General features: G+C 50.8%; 1 protein-coding gene across 2 annotated transcripts in view; it reads left to right on the top strand.

Moving 5' to 3' along the window:
- The window catches only part of FBLN2 (fibulin 2), an 89,215-nt gene that overhangs the window by 4,628 nt on the left and 66,623 nt on the right, over positions 1–17,964 (top strand). Inside the window, exon 1 of one of the 2 annotated variants that reach the window (XM_016215653.2) lies at positions 9,395–9,536. The exons of the other annotated variant lie outside the window; for it this stretch is intronic. Within the exon in view, the coding sequence (XP_016071139.2) occupies positions 9,508–9,536 (29 nt within the window). The 5' untranslated portion in view covers positions 9,395–9,507. Of the gene's footprint in view, positions 1–9,394; positions 9,537–17,964 lie in introns of those variants that run through there. 2 annotated transcript variants of the gene reach the window in all.

Raw genomic sequence — 17,964 nt, forward strand, 5'->3', positions numbered from 1 at the left:
GAGCAGGGGGCAGTGGGTGCAAGGAAGTCCCTCCTTGGCATCCTACAAGGTTCATATCCAAGCTCTGCCGCTCACAGAGGCAGACAGGCTCTGGGCCAGTGACTCACCCTCTGAGCCCCAGTTCTCCCATCTGCACAATGGTTGCCATTATCTGTCAGGGTTTTTGGAAGGGGGAAATGAGACCGCTCATTCCTTCACTTAGAGATATTTATTGATCACCTATTGGGTGCTGGTCACTGTGTTGAGTGTTGGGGATAAAACAGTGACCAAGGCAATGTCTTCTGCCTCCACAGAGCTTGTTTTGTGGGGGACAGGTGGAGGCTTTCTGTGCTGCCCACGCCTTTGAGGGGGAGCAGACAAGCTGGTTGGGGCTGGAAGTGGGGATGGGGCTGTTTTAGGGAGAGGGTCAGAGAGGCCCGCAGAGCACACCCTGGGTGCACGGGGACGTCAGGTAGAGGGCATAGCAGGTGCACGCGACCCGGAGTGGCTGGAGGACAGGATCCCTGTGAGCAAGGAGTGTGCTTAGGGGATGGGCCTGATCTGGGGTTTTATTTTATTCAGGGTGTAATGAGGGTTCAGTTCCTGGAGAGGGGGAGTCTGAATGAGATCTTAAAGCTTCCCTCCAGCCCCTCCTGGGTAGGGGCAGCAGGGTGGGGCCTACAGCCGGGCCTTATGGGGCAGTGGGGAGTTGAGGAGTTGTGGCCTTCCTCCTAGAGGGTTGGCAACCCTGACCATGCCTTATTGGGAGCAGCCAGGGAAGGCTGTGGAGTTGGGGTTCCTGGTTACTGGCTCCCTGGACATCCATGCCAGGGACATGTGACCAAGGCCTTGGGCTTTCTCTCACACAGCCCTGGCAGTAACTCTGGGGTGGGCCAGCCCATGGTCCCTCCTATGGCCATCCTGAGGGCCCCAGGGACTCACAAATGTAGTTCTGAAATGCTTTGGTCAGGGCTGTCCTGGAGGAGAGCACAGAGGTCCTGGACCATGGATGTATGTGTGTTGGGGGGAATTCAACTGAACCTGGGGGTGGTCAGCAGGGAGGGCTTCCTGGAAGAGGTGTTACTGGCACTGCAATGTGAAAGCCGAGGTGTGAGGGAGACACAGTGACAGGAGAGAACCTGGCTTCTTTTGGAGATGTGGGTCGGAGGGGGGTGGGAGGAAGAAGGGCTGTAGTGGGAGCCAGGTCTGTCCACCTCCAGGCCCTGCCCAGTGGGCCGCCCCTTGGTGACAGGGTACCACTGGCATGTACACACCACTAACTCACCTACTCGGGGCTGGTTCCCTCCCAGGGCCCCTCTTGGGTCAAGCCATGCTTCATTTTACACCATTGTTCTCACAGTTATTGGGATTTGGAAACAATGCAGAAATGCCCGTCTTTTTGTATATGGAGTGAAAGTACTGGTTTGGGGAAAGGTTATTTCCTTCCTGGGGGGTGGGGAGCCTGGCTTTTTATGCAGGGCCTGTATTGTAGGCCAGAGTGACCTCGCCCAAGTCACAGTGTGTGAGGAAGTGGCGCTGCAGGCCTGCCCTGGGCTGCGGCCAGGGCACTCCGGCGTCTCTGCCTGGCCAGGAAGGTGGAGGCCATGTGCCTGGGGAGTGGGATGGCAGCTTTTGGGCTTAGGAGGCCTTTGCCTTCAGGTAGACCCTGCTGGCTTTAGGCCATCTCACTCCTATGTCCTCAGTTTTCTCTTCTGTGAATTGGGGACAGCCCTACTGGCTCTGCTATCATTTGGTCCCCAGGAATGGCCTGAAGTGTGGAGTGACAGTGGGGTGACGGCCCAGCCAGGTGTGTGGGAAGCAGAAGGGGCACCAGTGTGCCTGCCTGAGTCACATGACCCTGCATAGTGAGGGCTTTCTCTCCCAGCCTCACACTCTCAGTCTGTTAAGGGACCTGGGGTAGGCACACCTAGTGGGGCTGGCGTGAAGTCTGAAGGGTGTGTGAAAAGCCCCAGGTGCGGCTGTGGCAAGTGTTCGGTTTTTAATTCACACATGCCAGCTAGGTTCTTCTGAGTGTCGTAGCCGTCCTGTGGTCCACTCTGCATTGGCCACTGAGGCACATTGTGTGCTTTGGGCCACCCCTGAGCCCTGGGCACTGTGGTGGGGACACACCAGTTCTTTTATTTTTTTACATAATGTTTCTATTTTTACTTTATTTTATTATTATTTTTAATCCTCACCAGAGGATATTTTTCCCATTACTTTTCAGAGAGAGTGGAAGGGAGGGAGGAGGGAGGGAGAGAGAGAGAAACATCGATGTGAGGGACACATCGATTGGCTGCCTCCCACACAACCCTGACTAGGGTTGGGGATCGAGTCTGCAGCCCAGATACCTGCTCTTGACCGGAATTGAACCTGGGACCCTTCAGTCCTCAGACCAGTGCTCTAACTACTGAGCCAAACCAGCTAGGACTAATTTTTTCATTTTCAAGTTACAGTTGATGTACAAGGTATTAGTTTCAGGTCTACAACACAGTGATTAGGCATTTATATAACTTATGAAGTGATCACTCCGATAACCCTACTACCCACCTGACACCATATCTAGCTATTACAATATTATGGACTATGTTCCCTACATTCTGCTTTACATCCGCATGACTATTCCATAACTACTAGTTTGTACCTCTTTTTAAAAAAAGTTATTTACTGATTTTAGATAGAAAGGAAAGGAGAGAGAGGGGGGAGCATCTGTTTGTTGTTCCACTTATTTATGCATTCATTGGTTGATTTTTGTATGTGCCCTTGAGGCAGGATACTAAGAAGCTAGGAAAATTCCTTGGCAAGTGGAATAGGAAAACTGAGGCAGGTAGCTGAACAAACTGGCCGAGCAATTTACAGCAGGTACAGGTCACCTCCCTAAATATAACACCTAGGCCTCAGTTCTATTTCAGCTCCAGACCAGAAAAGCAACAAAGCCAGGTGGGTGATGCCAGGACCAGCTGCAATGAACAATGACCTAATAACCCCCTGCCCTGGTGTTGACCATTCAGTAGAGATCCAGAGGAGCACTCCTGGAAAACTGATGAATATTCTGCTGAAACCCTCCCCTGAGACCTCCCCTAAGATTCCTGCCTGGAGGAGGGAGATAAAAGCTTCAAGATAAAGGACCTAGCAGACACAGTTTCCCTTTCCCCTCTTTTCTCGTTTCTTCCCCAGGAGCCTTGCAACCAGGGCAGCCATGGGCAGCGGCAGCTCATCCTGAGCTTACCCCCGAACCTGTTCCCAAGGCCCCCTTTTCTCTGGCTTCCCAGTGAGCCAGGGCAGCCCAGCCTCGGCCCTCCTGTTGCTGCTTCTATGCTGAGCCCTTTCTTGTTTCACTGTCTCAGCTTTAACGAACGTTCCCTCACAGTTACCTGGACCCGTGCTGTGAAATTTTTCCTGTGCGAAGTCAAAAATCCATACACTACTGGCTGGCCCTAGGCAGACCTACTCAGGGCCAGGTCCCCTGCATGGTAACACCCTGATCAAGGATCGAACCTGCAACCTTGGCATATTGGGATGATGCTCTAACCAACTGAGCTACCAGCTAGGGCTAATCTTTACTTCTTAGTCCCTTTACCTTTTTCACCCCCAATTATGCCCATCTGACAACGGTCAAAATATTCTCTGTATCTATTAGCTTATTTCTGTTCTGCAGTTTATTTTGTTTTTTTCAAATCTAAACAACATGTAATTGATATCATAGGGCATTTGTTTTTCTCTGTCTGAGTTATTTCACTCTGCACAGTACCCTCTAGGTCCATCCATATTGTTGCAGATGGCAAGATTTCATTATTTTTTATGATGTAGTTACATTTCTTTATCTATATGCACCAGATATTCTTTTATTCTTTATCTGTTCATCTGTTGATACACACTTAGGTTGCTTCCATGTCTTGGCTACTGAAAACAATGCTGCAATGACAGAATACCCCGACTCTTGATAAGCCTCCCAGCATACTTTCTTCCTCAGCCTGGGTCCCCATCGCAGCCCTAAATTCCCAGCCGTGTATTTGGTCACTAAGTGAGCTTTTGGTGATCCAGAAAATTCTGTTCTTAGAGTCTCCTCACAATGAAAACACAGCATTAAAAAATATTCTGGTTGAGAACTCTTGGGACCCCTGAGAACATCACCCCAGCATCCCATGAGTCTGCAGCCTATTGTCAGAGTGATAGAGAGACGGAAGCACTGGACAGGCAGAGTGGGGCCGTGTGGAGGCAGGATGGGGACTGAGTGTCAGGGCCAGCCCAGGAAACGGGTGGTCTGGAACATGCCAACCCCTCAGAGGCACACCAGACTCTGTCCCCTTCACCCCGCTTCCCCACACTCTCAAGACCACTGCTCAGCACTTTGTCAGCTTTTCTGGTCCTCATGGTAGTTGGCACAGGCCTAGCATCTCAGTGTTTCTTATCTGTTCCCCTGCCTATCTTCATAGCGGGTTAATTCTGCCTTCTTGTCTGACCATGGGCAACACAGGATTCCTGTCTGCGGCTGTCTGATTACAGGGCTAGTAGAGGTGGGCCCCATGGGGACCTGTGTCCTCTCTTGGGGAAGAATCCAGTGGGTGTTGGCTTCCTCTTCTGATGAAGTGATAATTAGCATAATCTCATGTATTGTCCCACCTTCCATGCACTTTACATTACACTGAGTATATTTTTAAAAATCCCTTCCCTGGTTTGGCGGCAATACCCATGAAAATAAAGATAGCTGCAAAGTAGCTCCAAATTCTGGTCACCTTTTGTTCCCTGCCTCAGCCTTGAGCCAGTGATTCCCGCCCTCTCTTTGTTAAAAGGGAATGTTGGGCCCAGTGGTGTGGCTCATGTACCAAGAGGCCCTGGGTTTGATTCCCGGTCAGGACACATGCCCGCGTGCGGGCTCGATCCCCAGTAGGGGGCGTGCAGGAGGCAGCCCATGGATGTTTCTGTCTCCTGCCTCTCCTCCCTTCCTCTCTCTCTAAAAATCAATGAACACATACTGAAAAAAAAAAGACAAGGAATGTTGGCAAGTGGCAGGGACATGTTTGTGCTCTCAGAGTCCTGTGATTGTGACGGGCTGAAAGAGAATATGGGCGGGGTCCTTACTTGCCGTGGCCCTCGCCCTGAGCGCTGACCTCACTGTGCATGGCTATGTCTAGTCTCACTTGGAAAGACCCCACTGGCTGGTCACACACACCTCCCGTCTTCCTGGAACCCTGCCTGGGCCCTCCTTGGCATGTTTCCTGCTGGGCGCGGCTGTGAGATGAGGCTGCAGCTCCTCCAGCCAGGATGTCTTCCCCAAAACTAAGTCCCTGATTCTTAGGTCATGGCTGGTGCTTGTTCTCCGCCCCCAGTGCTCCCCAGCTCTGCGCCCTTTGTGCTGGCTGTGCAGAGCTCTGGAGGGTGAAGGCAGCTTAGCCTGGGTTGTCCTGAAGCCTGGGGTCTGTGCCTCGGGGGGACAGGCTGGCTGGGGCTTAGGGCTAGGGCTCGGGCTCTGAGGGAGAGGGCCATGGGGGCTGCAAGGTGAGGCTGGGCCAGTGCTTGGACGAGGTGGGATCTAAGCCTGGCCAAGGGGGAGATGGCTTGTAAACTGTAATTGCTGAGCCCAGGGGAGCAGAGGTCGTCAATACCACTTTTCATGGGCAATACCAGTAACAGCCACAGCAGTGGCCGACTGGCTGCAGGTCCTTAATTAGCTACAGAACCTGGTTGAGGGAAGTTTGCTCCAGCCCTCCCTCCCCACTTGTTTTTTGAACTGAGTACCCAATCTTATGCTTTCATGAGAGCAAGAAACTCATTTAATGGACTGCTGGGAATGGAAAGGTTGTGGTGACATTAGCTGTCTGTCCCTGAAATGCCTCACAACCCCAAGGCCAGATGGGCCTGACCCAGAGACACCCTTTGGAACCGCTATGGCTTCCCAGGCATGGGGTGGGAGGAGTGGCCTTCCTCAGCATGTGGCATGTAGCGCGTCCCCGGCCTGGCCACATCCCTCACCGTGATTTCCCCTGCATTGTCAGGACAGGACAAGGGACTGCTGGCCCCAGGAGCTTCTGCAGCTGGGGACTCCTCACACCCTTCTTTCTTTGTCTGCACTTTTCTCTGGTTGATTCTCTCAAAGTGATTTAAAAGTGCCCACCCTCAGCTTGGAAGCTTCCTGGCTCAAAGTTTTTTCTACAATAAATGGTCTGTGTTCTCTTTTATTTCCAGGTCAAAGTCCTGAGGAAGAGCTCTGATTGGCCCAGCTTAACACCCACCCTGGTCTGGTCGGCTGTGGTCAGGGGCATGGTCACCAAGTCATGATGTTGGCGTGGCTTTAGGGGCATGTCTTCATCCCTTCCCTGAGAATGGGCATTCAGCGAAGCAAGCTGCAGCCCCAAGAGGTGTCTGCCATAGGGACAGAGTGTAGTAACTTCAGAAACTCATTCTTGGAGTCTAGTCAGCAACAGATAGAACACAGTTGCTGTTCTTGTTTTCATAGTTGTAAGGATTATTTTGGTTGCAGGTGATAGAAAGTACAACTTAAGCTGATAATCATGGAATTAAAACATACAGGGACTAGCGTCAGGCTTGGCTGTATCCAGGGGCTCTGAAGATGCCCTCAGGGCTGTGTCTGCATTCTCCATGTTGTATTACTGTCAGGCAGGCTCTGCCATGGGACAGTCAGGTGGCCCAGCAGCTCCAGGTTCACTCCTTTGAGCTCAGGAGCTTCAGCATGGTTGGTATGACTGGGTTGTATGACTGTTCCTGACCAGTCACTGTGGGTGGGGAGGGAGGCCTCTTTTGGCCATCCAGCATTCCACATGGCCTGAGGGTGAGAGAGGGCGGCTCCCAGAAAAAAATTGGGGTTCTTGTACCAGGAGAAGTCGGCTGAGATCCCCACAGCATCTCTGGCGTGCTCCAGATGAATGGCCCGTGAATTTCTTTGCCTGCCCCTATCTCTCACGGTGGACCCATCCCACAGAGAACGTGCGAGTGCTCTAGTATGAGTAACACAGCTCTACTGTCTGGGTGGTTCATGTTAGAATAGGGAGCTGGCGAGGGGGGTAAGGGCTATGGGGTCCTGACCATCAGCCTAACCACAGCCACCTCGAGTGGTGGGGCTGTGGACAGAATTAGTTATTCTCTGAGGGTTTGCTCTAAACTTCTGATTTTTTTCTTTTCTATGAACTCTGAAAGTTCAGGAACTCTGTGTACAGAGTGTAGAGTGGTTGAAAGAGGAAGCCGTGAGTGCTGATGGAAGGTTTCCTGGAAGAGGGGATATTGAGCTGGGTCTTTAGGGATGAATAGGAGTTTGCTAAGGGGCAGAAGGGTGTGCCTGGCAGAGGGAACAAAGGAATGGGCAGACTTGAGCTGTGAGAGATTCAGAGTAGCTGGGGCGAGTACTTATTTTTTACAGTGAACATGTATTTTCAACTGTTGTTTGCCATTTGTGATCACCATCTCCTTGAGTGGTCCCAGTGTTGCTGAGTGGCTACTGCGATGGGCCTATGTGCAGACAAAAGTCACGTGCTCTGAGCCACCCAGCAGCCTGAGTGCAGAGCTGGGTTAAAATTTGAACCTTGGACCTCAGGGAGTCCAGACTTGCTATCCATTTCTGCTTTGGCAGTGGCTGCTGATGGCCTTGGAGAGCCTGACGATTATGCCACAGCCTGGGCCAGACCCTGCCATTTGCTACACACCGGTGGCCCTGCTGGCAGCCCTGAGAAATTACTTAATTTCAGGACTGTGCAAATAAATTGGGGTGCTGGCACGGGAAAGGCTCAGGGGAGGCACAGGGTTTCCCTGCCTGGCACCTCCTTCCAGATGCCTCAGGGCTGAGGGCTGGGTCTGCTGGGGCCGCCTGCCTGCCTGCCTCCTTCCTTTCTGTCCCTGTCTGTCTGCTTGGCTTTTGGTCTGCTTCTCTCAGTCTTTCTGTGTGTCTTTAGTGTCTTTCTGCCTGTCCCTGTTCCACCCCACCCCCTCCACCTAGAATCCCAAGCCTTGTGAGGCCGAGGAGGACAGAGAGACCAGGCCTCGGGGTGTATGCGGTGCCAGGTGTGACCATATGAGGCTTCCAGCTTAGCCACTGACTCGCCAGCTGACCTCAGGCAGTTTCCCTCCCATCTGTGAAGGCCCTTTTGGGGTGAGTGTTGGTGACGCTCAGCTTTATGGTCTTTTTTGTTTTTATTTTTTTTGTTAATCTTCACCCTAGGATGTTTTTTCCATTTTTTTTTTTTTTTTTTTTTGAGAGAGTGGAGGGAAGGAGGGGGCAGTGAGAGAGAGAGGGAGAGATTGAGACATCGTCGTGAGAGACATTGATCGGCTGCCTCCTGCACCCGCCTGACCAGGGCTAGGAGTGGAGCCTGCAGCGGAGGTACATGCCCTTGGCTGGAGTCAAACCTGGGACCCTTAGGTGTGCAGCCGGATCCTCTAACCACTGAGCCACCAGCCAGAGCGGGTATTTTTTCAAAATTGATTTTTAGAGGGAGAGGAAGGAGGATGAGGAGGAGAGGGGGAGAGAGAGAGAAAGAAACATTGATATGAGAGAGATCGATTGGTTGCCTCCCATACTATGTGCCCCCACTGGGGTTCAAACCTGCAACCTAGGTATGTGCCCTGACCAGGAATTGAACCCACAACCTTCTGGTGCACAGAACGGTGCTCAACCACCTGGGCCACACTGGCCAGGGGCACTCACGTTTATAACTCATTCCATGTTTTGTGTCAACCCTGTGCTGGGGCCACACAAATTAAATAATTAATCCACCCATCTCTACCCACCCACCAAAAGCATTCTGGAGAGTCCACATGGGCCCACCCCTCAGTCAGGGCTGAGCAGGAGGGAGGGTCCCTGCTTTAGAGTTACAGGGAGACCAGCAGGCACACATGGCAGTGCAAGCTGTCAGCTCCTAGGACGCAGCCTGCCAGCCCCAGCCCCTGATGACCATCCTGCGACTAGAGGGGAGGAGACGGGCACTCAGGAATGCAGCTGACAGACGTGTGCGTCCAGGACACTGCAGGAGTCCCGTGGAGTTGGCAGGGCTCTCTGCAGTGAGGTTGGACAGTGGATGGGCTCTGAAGGGCTGTGAATGAGGCAGGGACAGGGATGTGTCTGGAGAGCAGGAAGCAAGTCGTGGAACGACCGAGGAGGTGGAGTGGCCCAGGCAGGGAGTGGGGAATGACCAGGGGCACTGGGGAGCAGCGACCCACTGGCTGAGGATGGGAGGGCAAGCACCTGCCAGGCCCAGCGTGTGTGTGCACATGCACACGCATGCTCACAGTTTTGCACACTCATGCTCACACCCACTCACATACACACACTTTCAGTTCACATATATAATGCTCACAGTTGCACGCAGTTACAGCCACACTCACACCTCATGCACACTCCATGCCCGCTCACATACAGTACTACACACACATGCGCGCACACTCACAAGTATCTCATCTCTTACAGAAAGGACTGTCTTTTGCCTTCCCTTGAAAAAATCTCTTGTAAAGAGGAGAAAAGAGAGCAAGAGAATGTCAGCTGAGCCCAGAGGCAGGATACCGACCTAGCTCAGGCCCTTCATGGGGCTCTGCTCACCTCCCCGGAGCAGGTCAGTCTCTGCTGGGTTTCTCAGTAGAGGTGGGCTCTGCGCTGGACCCCTGGACTCAACTTCAGGGGCTGGGAAGCGGTGAATGGGGCTGAGCCAAGGCTTGGGAGGCTATGGAGGAAGTGTGGACCCTAAAGTTTATCTCCCACGGTAGCACCTAAAGTCCCATGTTCGTGTTCCCGCAGACAGACCTTTAAACTCCAAGGCCAGTTTATTCTCTGGAGGCGAGACAGGTGACCCATTCTTAGAGACTGCTGGGCGGGTCAGGAGAAGCTCACTTTTCTCAGAGTTTTCAATCATGAAATGTTGAATTTTACTGAACATTTATTTTCCAGCCTCTAGTGAGATGATAGTGTAGAGTTTTTCTTTGAGTGTAGTGGATTGCACTGCTGTTTTAATATTGAACTACCCTTGCATTCTTTTTTAAAAAGATATAATTTACAATTTTAATTATTTTAGAAAGAGAAAGAGACAGACGGACAGATAGAGACAGACATCGACTTGATGCTCCCCTTATTTATAAATTCATTTGTGCCCTGATGGGGGATTCAACTTGCAACCTTGGTGCATCGGGACAACACTCTAACCAACTAAGCTACCCGGCCAGGGCACAGTCCGGTTTTTGAGTAAAGGTGGGAGATCAGATGACAGGTCCCAGCGACAGGACCACAGAGAGAGGGAGAGAGCAAGGGTGCGACGCCCTCCTGGGGCTGGGCAGAGGGCGTGGGGATGCCTGGTGGGGAGAGCAGTGAGCTCAGCGTTGGCTGCCAGCAGGGCTGTTTGCATCACTCCTCCCTGGGAGTGCGGCTTCTTTCCAGAGTCCTGACTTGTGGGGAGAGAAAGTATCAGCTCCTTCTGGTGCAAGAGCAACATTTTCTTCTCAGAGGTTGATTATAAGTCATGGACATTGTCTTTGTAATTTCTCACTTGCTTATGTTTGTGATGAGACTAGTGATCACATGTGCATGGTCAGCTCTCACCCAGGCTTTAAGAAGCTTTTTATTCAGGGAAAACCTGGCGATTCCACTCGAAGGGTGCATTTTCCTTGTGATTTCATGAGCTTATCCGTGGAAGCACCACAGGGAACAATGAGCGTGCGAGGACCCAGGGCTCCTGGCACCCTCTCTGCCTTCCGCCTGGGTCCCTCTTCTCAGCACTTTCACCCAGTGTTTGTTCAGAGCCCGGTTCCCCCTGAGTCTGGACCTAGCGCCTCCCTCCTCCTTGGGATCCCAGGCCACCCCACCTGTGTCTCTCCCCCTGGCCTGACCTGCTCTGGCTGTCCCACCTGAAAGGACCCAGGCCCCTTCCCAACCCCCTGCCTCGTACCGGCCTTTCAGGGCCTGACTTGTCTTTTTACAAACAATGCCATCAATTAGTCAGACTTGCCCACAAGGAGATGAAGGAAAATATGACTTTAAAGATAGAAGCCAAACTTGGTCACTTTTCTTTGGGTAATTTGTGACTATTTTTCACCTCCCTCCCCTCTTCTCCATATCTTGTGTTAAAACCCTGTCTGGCCTTTGTTACCTTTTTCTGGGCTACTACAATTGGCTCTTTTTTTTTCTTTAAAATGTCTCTTTTATTGTGAAGAAGCACACATACAAAAAGTTCATAAAAACCGTTGAACAAACCCTGGAGTAATCCCCACCTGGGTGGATCAGGAGGATGCCGCCCACCACAGGCTCCTGGGGTCCCCCTCCGTCCCCTCCTCCCCCCCAGCACCAGACGTCTGTGGCTCTGCGTGGCCTGCTTTCTGGTCTGCCGCCTGCGCCGGTGTTCCCTGTGTGATGCGGTTTTACTTGGTGCTGTGTTGTAGGACTGGGGTCTTCCTCAGACTTCTTGAAAGGGGTGTCTTTAGTTCCCTGTTGAGCTCCCAGTGTGCTGTGGCCTAGTGTGGTGCCCACCACCCTTCTGGAACAATGTCCGCTAAGTGCATGGCTGCTGTGTGGAGTCCCCGGGGCACTGGGTGTGGGGACCGACCATTTTCCTCTTTTGAGCTTCTCTCCTTTCTTTTCTCTGTTAATCCTCATTCGAGGATATTTTTTCCATTGTACGTGCCCTTGGCCAGGAGTCAAACCCGCAGCCCTTTGATGTATGGGCCAATGCTCTACCGCTGAGCCACAGTGGCCAGGCCTCGCCTTTCTGGATTTTCATGTCCGCTCACCCCCTTTTTCTCCTTGCTGCTGACCTCATTTCCTCCTGTCACCGGCTGGTTCAGTGCCAGTGGCTGGCCCTGTCCAGTGCGTCCAGGACCTCCAGGTTTTTGACTTGTGTAGGAAAGATTTCAAGAGTGAGTCCAAGTGAGAGTCCGAATGAGAGCGAAAGCGGGTTTTACTCAGGTAGAGACAGGTGGAGGGCAGGCCACTGGCGCCGCTGTGAAAGAGGTGAGGGTGCACATCCCGGGGACGCGGGTGAGCTTGCCAGTGAGTTGTGCACTTGCCAGTTAGTTCTTGGGACTTTATATGTTTCCAGTTCTTGAATCCTGTGGCAGTAAATTCTGTCTCGGCCTTCTTGTTCTCCTGCGGTTCTTTCCCTACATGTGCTGTCAGTTTTCACTATAATGAGCTTTGGGGTCAGTCTCTGGATAACTTTTCCTCCTCCCCTGACTGATCTGGTTTTAGCTGGTTCTTGACTTCTGCCACCACCACAGGGGTTTGCTACCGTAAACTGTTTCCCTTTGATCATGTGTGCAGGTGGGGGCTCTGGTGAGAGCACCTGATGCCTATCTGCCTGCGATGTCCCCTTGTCAGGAGCTTTCCCTGACTCCTTTCTGTCCTGCCTCACTCCCACTCTCTTCTTTGTTCCCTGCATGCCAACTACAACATGTCAAGCTGGTTCTTGCCTCAGGGCCTTTGCACATGCTGCCTGGGATTCCATTCCCCAGATCTTTGCATGGCACCACATTTTTGACAGGCAAGTCTCAGACGAAGTGTTGCCTCTTAGATGAGTCCTGCTCTGACCACTCTTGCCAAAGGAGTGCCCCTGTCCCTCTCCCTCCTTCACAATGCTGACATCTTGTTACTTATTTGTTCCTTGTCTTTTCCTTCACCAGAATGTTGGACACATGAGAGTAGGACCTAATTTGGTCTTGTTTATTCCCACATCCCAATACCTGTAATAGGGACAGGCAGGTAGCAGGTGCCTGATTAATATCTACAAACTGAAGAATTCTGGTCATACATACTCCCTTGGCCAGACAGACCTGGGTTCAAATCCCTGTGCCATTTTTTATTTGGGAAGATCATTTACTCTGGGCCTGAGTTTCCTTATCTGTAGAGTATAGCTAAGTAAATTAAAAATCCCTGGAAACTCTCAGTCCAGTGTTTGGCATTATGTTAGCATGAGGAAGTGATGGTTATAAATATGAACCTATCAACAGTTAAAATTCCTCCTAACATTTTGTGCCAAAAACAAGTTTATTTTTCCCAGTGAACTAGATGACTTCCTCTCATCAGACAAGGAGCACGGGGTTATCTTCTAATTTCCCTTTGGTTCTGGCTGCTGGGAAGCTAACTACTAAGGGGTGGTCTCAGGAGCAGCCTTTATTTCCTGTTGGGTCTTCAGGGTAGTTTTTTCCTTTCCTGTCTCTGTTCTTTGATTATTTGCTTTTGGCTCCACAGTACACATGTGTTATTATTGTTTTTTATTGTGGTAAAATATATATAACACAAAATTGACCAATTTAACCATTTTTAAAAATTGTTTTTTTAATGCTCACCTGAGGACATGTTTTATTGATTTTTAGAGAGAGAGAAAGAGAGAGAAGAACATTGATATGAGACAAAAACATTGATTGGGCTGCCTCCTGTATGTGCCCTGACCATGGATCGAACCTGAAACCCAGGTATGTGTTCTCGCGGGGAATCAAATCCGCAACCTTTTGGTGTAGGGGACAGCCCTCCAACCCAGGGCTAACCATGTTTAAGCGTTCACTTCATTAGCATTAAGAACACTCACATTTTGTGGATCCATCACCAACATCCCTCTTCAGAACTTTTTCATCTTGCAAAACTGACGCTCTGTCCTCATTAAACACTAACTCCCTACTCCCCACTCCTACCCCCAGCACCCACCCTCTGCTGTCCGTCTCTGTGACTTTGACTCCTGGGGGCCTCATTTGAGTGGAATCACAGTATTTGTCCCTTTGTGACTGGCTTATTTCACTGAGCATAATGCCCTCCAGGTTCATTTATAGTGTAGCATGTGTCGGAATTTCTTCCCTTCTCAGGGCTGAATACTAGTTCGTTGTATGGGTAGTTCACATTTTGTCTATCTGTTTACCTGGGCACTGGATTCCTCTCACCCCTTGGCTATTGTGAGTAATGCTGCTGTGAGCCCGGTGTGCAAACACTATTTTAGTACATTACTTTTTTTTTAATCCTTACCTGAGGATATTTTTTCCATTGCTTTTCAGAGAGAGGGGAAGGGAAAGAGAAAGAGAGAGATAGAAAGAGACACGTCGATGTGAAAGAGACACATCAATTGGTTGCTTCCCACACTCGCCCCGACCTCGGCTGGGGATCAAGCCTGTAACCGAGGTATGCGCCCTTGGCCGGAATTGAACCCGGGACCCTTCAGTCCCTGGGCCGATGCTCTAACCACTGAGCCAAACCGGCCAGGGCAGTATATTACTTTCTTACCTTTCTAAGGCTGGGGTGAGCACAGGTGGAATTATAGATTAAAGGTAGCTTTTTTGGACAGTCTGTGCCTGTGTGGCAGACACTGTGGCCGCTGCTGGTGTCCTGTCTGGTTCCCCCTCCCCTGAAGGTGCACTCCTCTCCCAGTCGCCCCAGGTTGGGGCTGCTAATGGCCCTTGTCCAGGTGCTTGCCCTGGGTCCACAGGAGTTGCCCGCTCCCCCCCACCCCACATGCCTGGGAAATAACTTTCCCTTCTCCCTACCTCGGTCCATGGCAGTGACTGACTAATGACTCTGTGAGTGGGATGAGCCCCGGGGTGCCAGTCACACTGCAGGGCTCCCCTGGGATCAGGCTGATGCCAGGTCCCAGCTGAGGCCACATCTTTGCCCAGTATCATCCTTTCCTGTGTCCTGCTTCCCTCTTTCCCCTCCTCCTGAGCCTTCTCCCCAGTAAACTACAAGCACAAAAGTCCATCTCAGGCTTTGCTTCTGGGGGTCCTGGGCTAGGCCTGTGTAACTCTTGAATTCCCTCCTGCAGTCTTGTGTTGCTGGGGGAATGCCACTGGATTCCTCTGTGACTGACACACTGAGGTCTGCTTGGCCACCTATGGAGGAGTGGGCTCCTTGGAAAGAGGCAAGGTTCCCACTGTCTATCACTTAGAGAAGAGACAGTCCTAACCAGGAAACCTGGACATTCAGGTGATTTTGGGCAGGAAGGAGCTGGAACTCCCACATCCTCTAGGCCTTTCCTTTGGGTGTGGACAAGGGCCCAGGGCCCAGGAGGGTCCTGGAGGACAGAGAGGCAGCAGTGAGCCCAGTGATGGCAGTGGAGAGTGGGCGCGGACCACGTGGACCAGTGATGTTCTGCTGTCAGATCCTGCCGTCCAGTTTCCTAGAGAAGTTAGAAATCCAGCTTCAGTATAAAATGTTCTGATTTTATTTATTTACTAAAGATTTTAAAAATGATTTTTAGAGAGGAAGGAAGGGGGGGAGAGAGAGACAGACAGACAGACAGACACATCTGTGTGAGAGTGGAACTCCTATCACTGCCTCCTGCACCAGGGATGGAGCCCAAAAACCAGGCATGTGCCTGACCAGGAATTCGACTGGCTACCTTTGGGTGCACGGGATGACACCCAATCAACTGAGCCACACCGTCGAGGGCTTATTTATTTAAAAATATTTTTTTATTTTTTTATTGACTTTTCAGAGAGAGAGAGAAAGATCGATTTGTTGTTCTACTTATTTATGCATTCATTGGTTAATTCTTAAATGTGCCCTGTCCAGAGATTGAACCTGTAACCTTGGCATGTTGGGATGATGCTTTAACAACTGAGCGACCTAGCCTGGGCAAAATGTTCAAACATTAAATTAATAACATTGCAATATTGTAATGTCAGCAACTAACTTCAAAAGTACCATGTGGGCCCTGAACATGGCCTGTGGATGCATGGTCTGGCAGCTGGTTGGTGAGTGCTGCATAGTTGCACTTGGGCAGGGCAGCCGAGTAGGAGCTGGAGTGCTCTTCAGAGAGCCTGTGGGAGGCCAGGCGGTCCTGATTACTGCTGTTTGTAACTGGTATGTCAACAAGTGTCTCGCCTGTTGATTTCCCTCTGTCACTCCTAGCTGTTTGAAAGTCCCAGTGTCTTATTTATTTTTAAAAAATATATATTTTCATCGATTTCAGAGAGAGGAAGGGAGAGGGAGAGATAGAAACATCAATGATGAGAGTCATTGATCAGCTGCCTCCTGCACGCCCTCTGCTGGGGATCGAGCCCACAACCCGGGCATGTGCCCTGACTGGGAATCAAAATGCTCAACCGCTGAGCCACGCCGGCTGGGCCCAGTGTCTTGTTTAAAAGAAAGGCCCCCTGCAAGTATTTAAAACGTTTCAGGCCTTGCCAACTCCACCCTGATGCTGCTCTTACCCAGGGTTCCTGGTAAAAATGTAGGGCGCCCAGCTGAATAGAAATTTCAGGTAAACAATGAATAAGTATGTCCCAAGTATTACATAGGACATACTTATACTACACAGTTACACAGTATTTATCTGAAATTCCAGTGTAACTGCAAGTCTTATATTTTTAGTTGCTAGCTCTGACAAGCCTATTCTTGTCAGTATCTGAAGGATCTGAGAACTGGAAAAAGGAAGAATTTCCTTACCTTGTGATTTGAAGTTATGTGAGGCCAGACCCCACTTTTGGTAATGGTGTTTCTGGTGATGAATTTGTGTCCCCTGGGTCCTCTGGGATGCACCAGGGTGGCCTTGCCAGCCCAGAGAGTTTTATCTGGGGCCTGCTATGGATGGGCGTGAGCTTCATTTATCAAAGGAGATGGTGTGACCTTACTGTAGGGATGTGTGTTTGTGTTTTGTTTTTTGGAGGGGGACAGCAGGGAGAGGAGCTTGTGGTCAGGGTGAGTGAAGGTAGCTGTTGTTTAAGCAGCACCTTGAGGCACCTCTGACCTCCCGCCCTGCCCCGCCGTCCGCCAGATGCCCTGTGCTGGGGACTGTTGGAGAGTGGGCATGTCTCCACACGCAGCCACCTGTCTCTGCAGATGCTCCCTGGAGAGACCCTTAGTGAGTGTGTCATTTCCCTCCACTGTCTGCCTTGCCCATGTTCAAGTTATGGCCTAAGAACCTAACCCCACATTACATTAGAATCCCCACCACCCCCACCCACAGCAGGGATCTGGCCAATGAAGGTCAAAGCTGTGAAAGCCCAGACTGTGTCCCCAGCCTGCCCTCTGCTCCTGCCTTGAGCCCACTCTGGATCTTTAGCTTGGGAGTCGGACTCTCCACAGAGCTGGACATACTCCAAGATCTGCCAGTGGATGGTTCCCTGTCTTTCATTCTCACCTAAACCTGTCTTTGTGGCTCTTTGTTATGGAGAGTGGCAAACCAAAATAGAGAAGACCAGAAAGGACACCTAGACACCCGTCACTGGATTTCACAGTTTTTAAACTTTTTAAAAATGTTTGACACTATTACAGATCCCCCCCCAGCCCAACAGCTGTTAATATTTTGGCATAATATTTCCTTTGGCTATTTTTCATGCTGAGATATGTTAGAGCATATCATAGAGATGATGATATTTAAAAATATTAATCTTTAAAAATGCCAGCGTTTGCCAGCCGTCACACCTCACAGAATGATCTCTGCTCCCTGCTATCATTTGGTCCTCAGTGCATCCTTGGGGTTCCCACCTAGCCCCAGTGTCTCTCAGCTGGCTTCTCCATGCTGAGTCTCATTAGGAATCCCACATGCTCTGGTGGTTATGTCCCAGGCCTGTTTTAATCCAGAGCAGCTTCTCTCTCTGATTTTCCTGTGTGCTGAGAAGGGGGCGTTTATCCTGTAGAAATGCCCCACCACTGGGTTACCTGCTTTTACTTGCTGATTTAGATCCCAGTGGTTCAGGTTACATATTGCTGCATAACCAGCTACCCTGACACTTGGGGGCTGAAAGGAGCAATAGTTACGCAGTTTGCTCAGGGCTAGGCCAGGGTCTTTTTTTAGCTCTACATGGCATCAGCTGGGGACATTGGTGGTGCACCTGCCTCCTTGCAGAGAGGGGCTCCCAAATGGGCTCATGCATAAGGCGGTGTAGGCGTCAGGTCTCTCTGGCTGGGTGGTCCCACATCCTCCCAGGTGGTTCAGTGCTTTTATTATTTTATTTATTTTTTAATCCTCACCCGAGGATATATTTTTTCCATTGCTTTTTCAGAGAGACTGGAAGGGCGAGAGAGAGAGAAACATTGATGTGAGAGAGACACATCAATTGGTTGCCTCCCGCACT

Source organism: Miniopterus natalensis, chromosome 6 (genome assembly GCF_054644295.1).
Source record: "Miniopterus natalensis isolate mMinNat1 chromosome 6, mMinNat1.hap1, whole genome shotgun sequence".
Lineage (NCBI taxonomy): Eukaryota > Metazoa > Chordata > Mammalia > Chiroptera > Miniopteridae > Miniopterus > Miniopterus natalensis.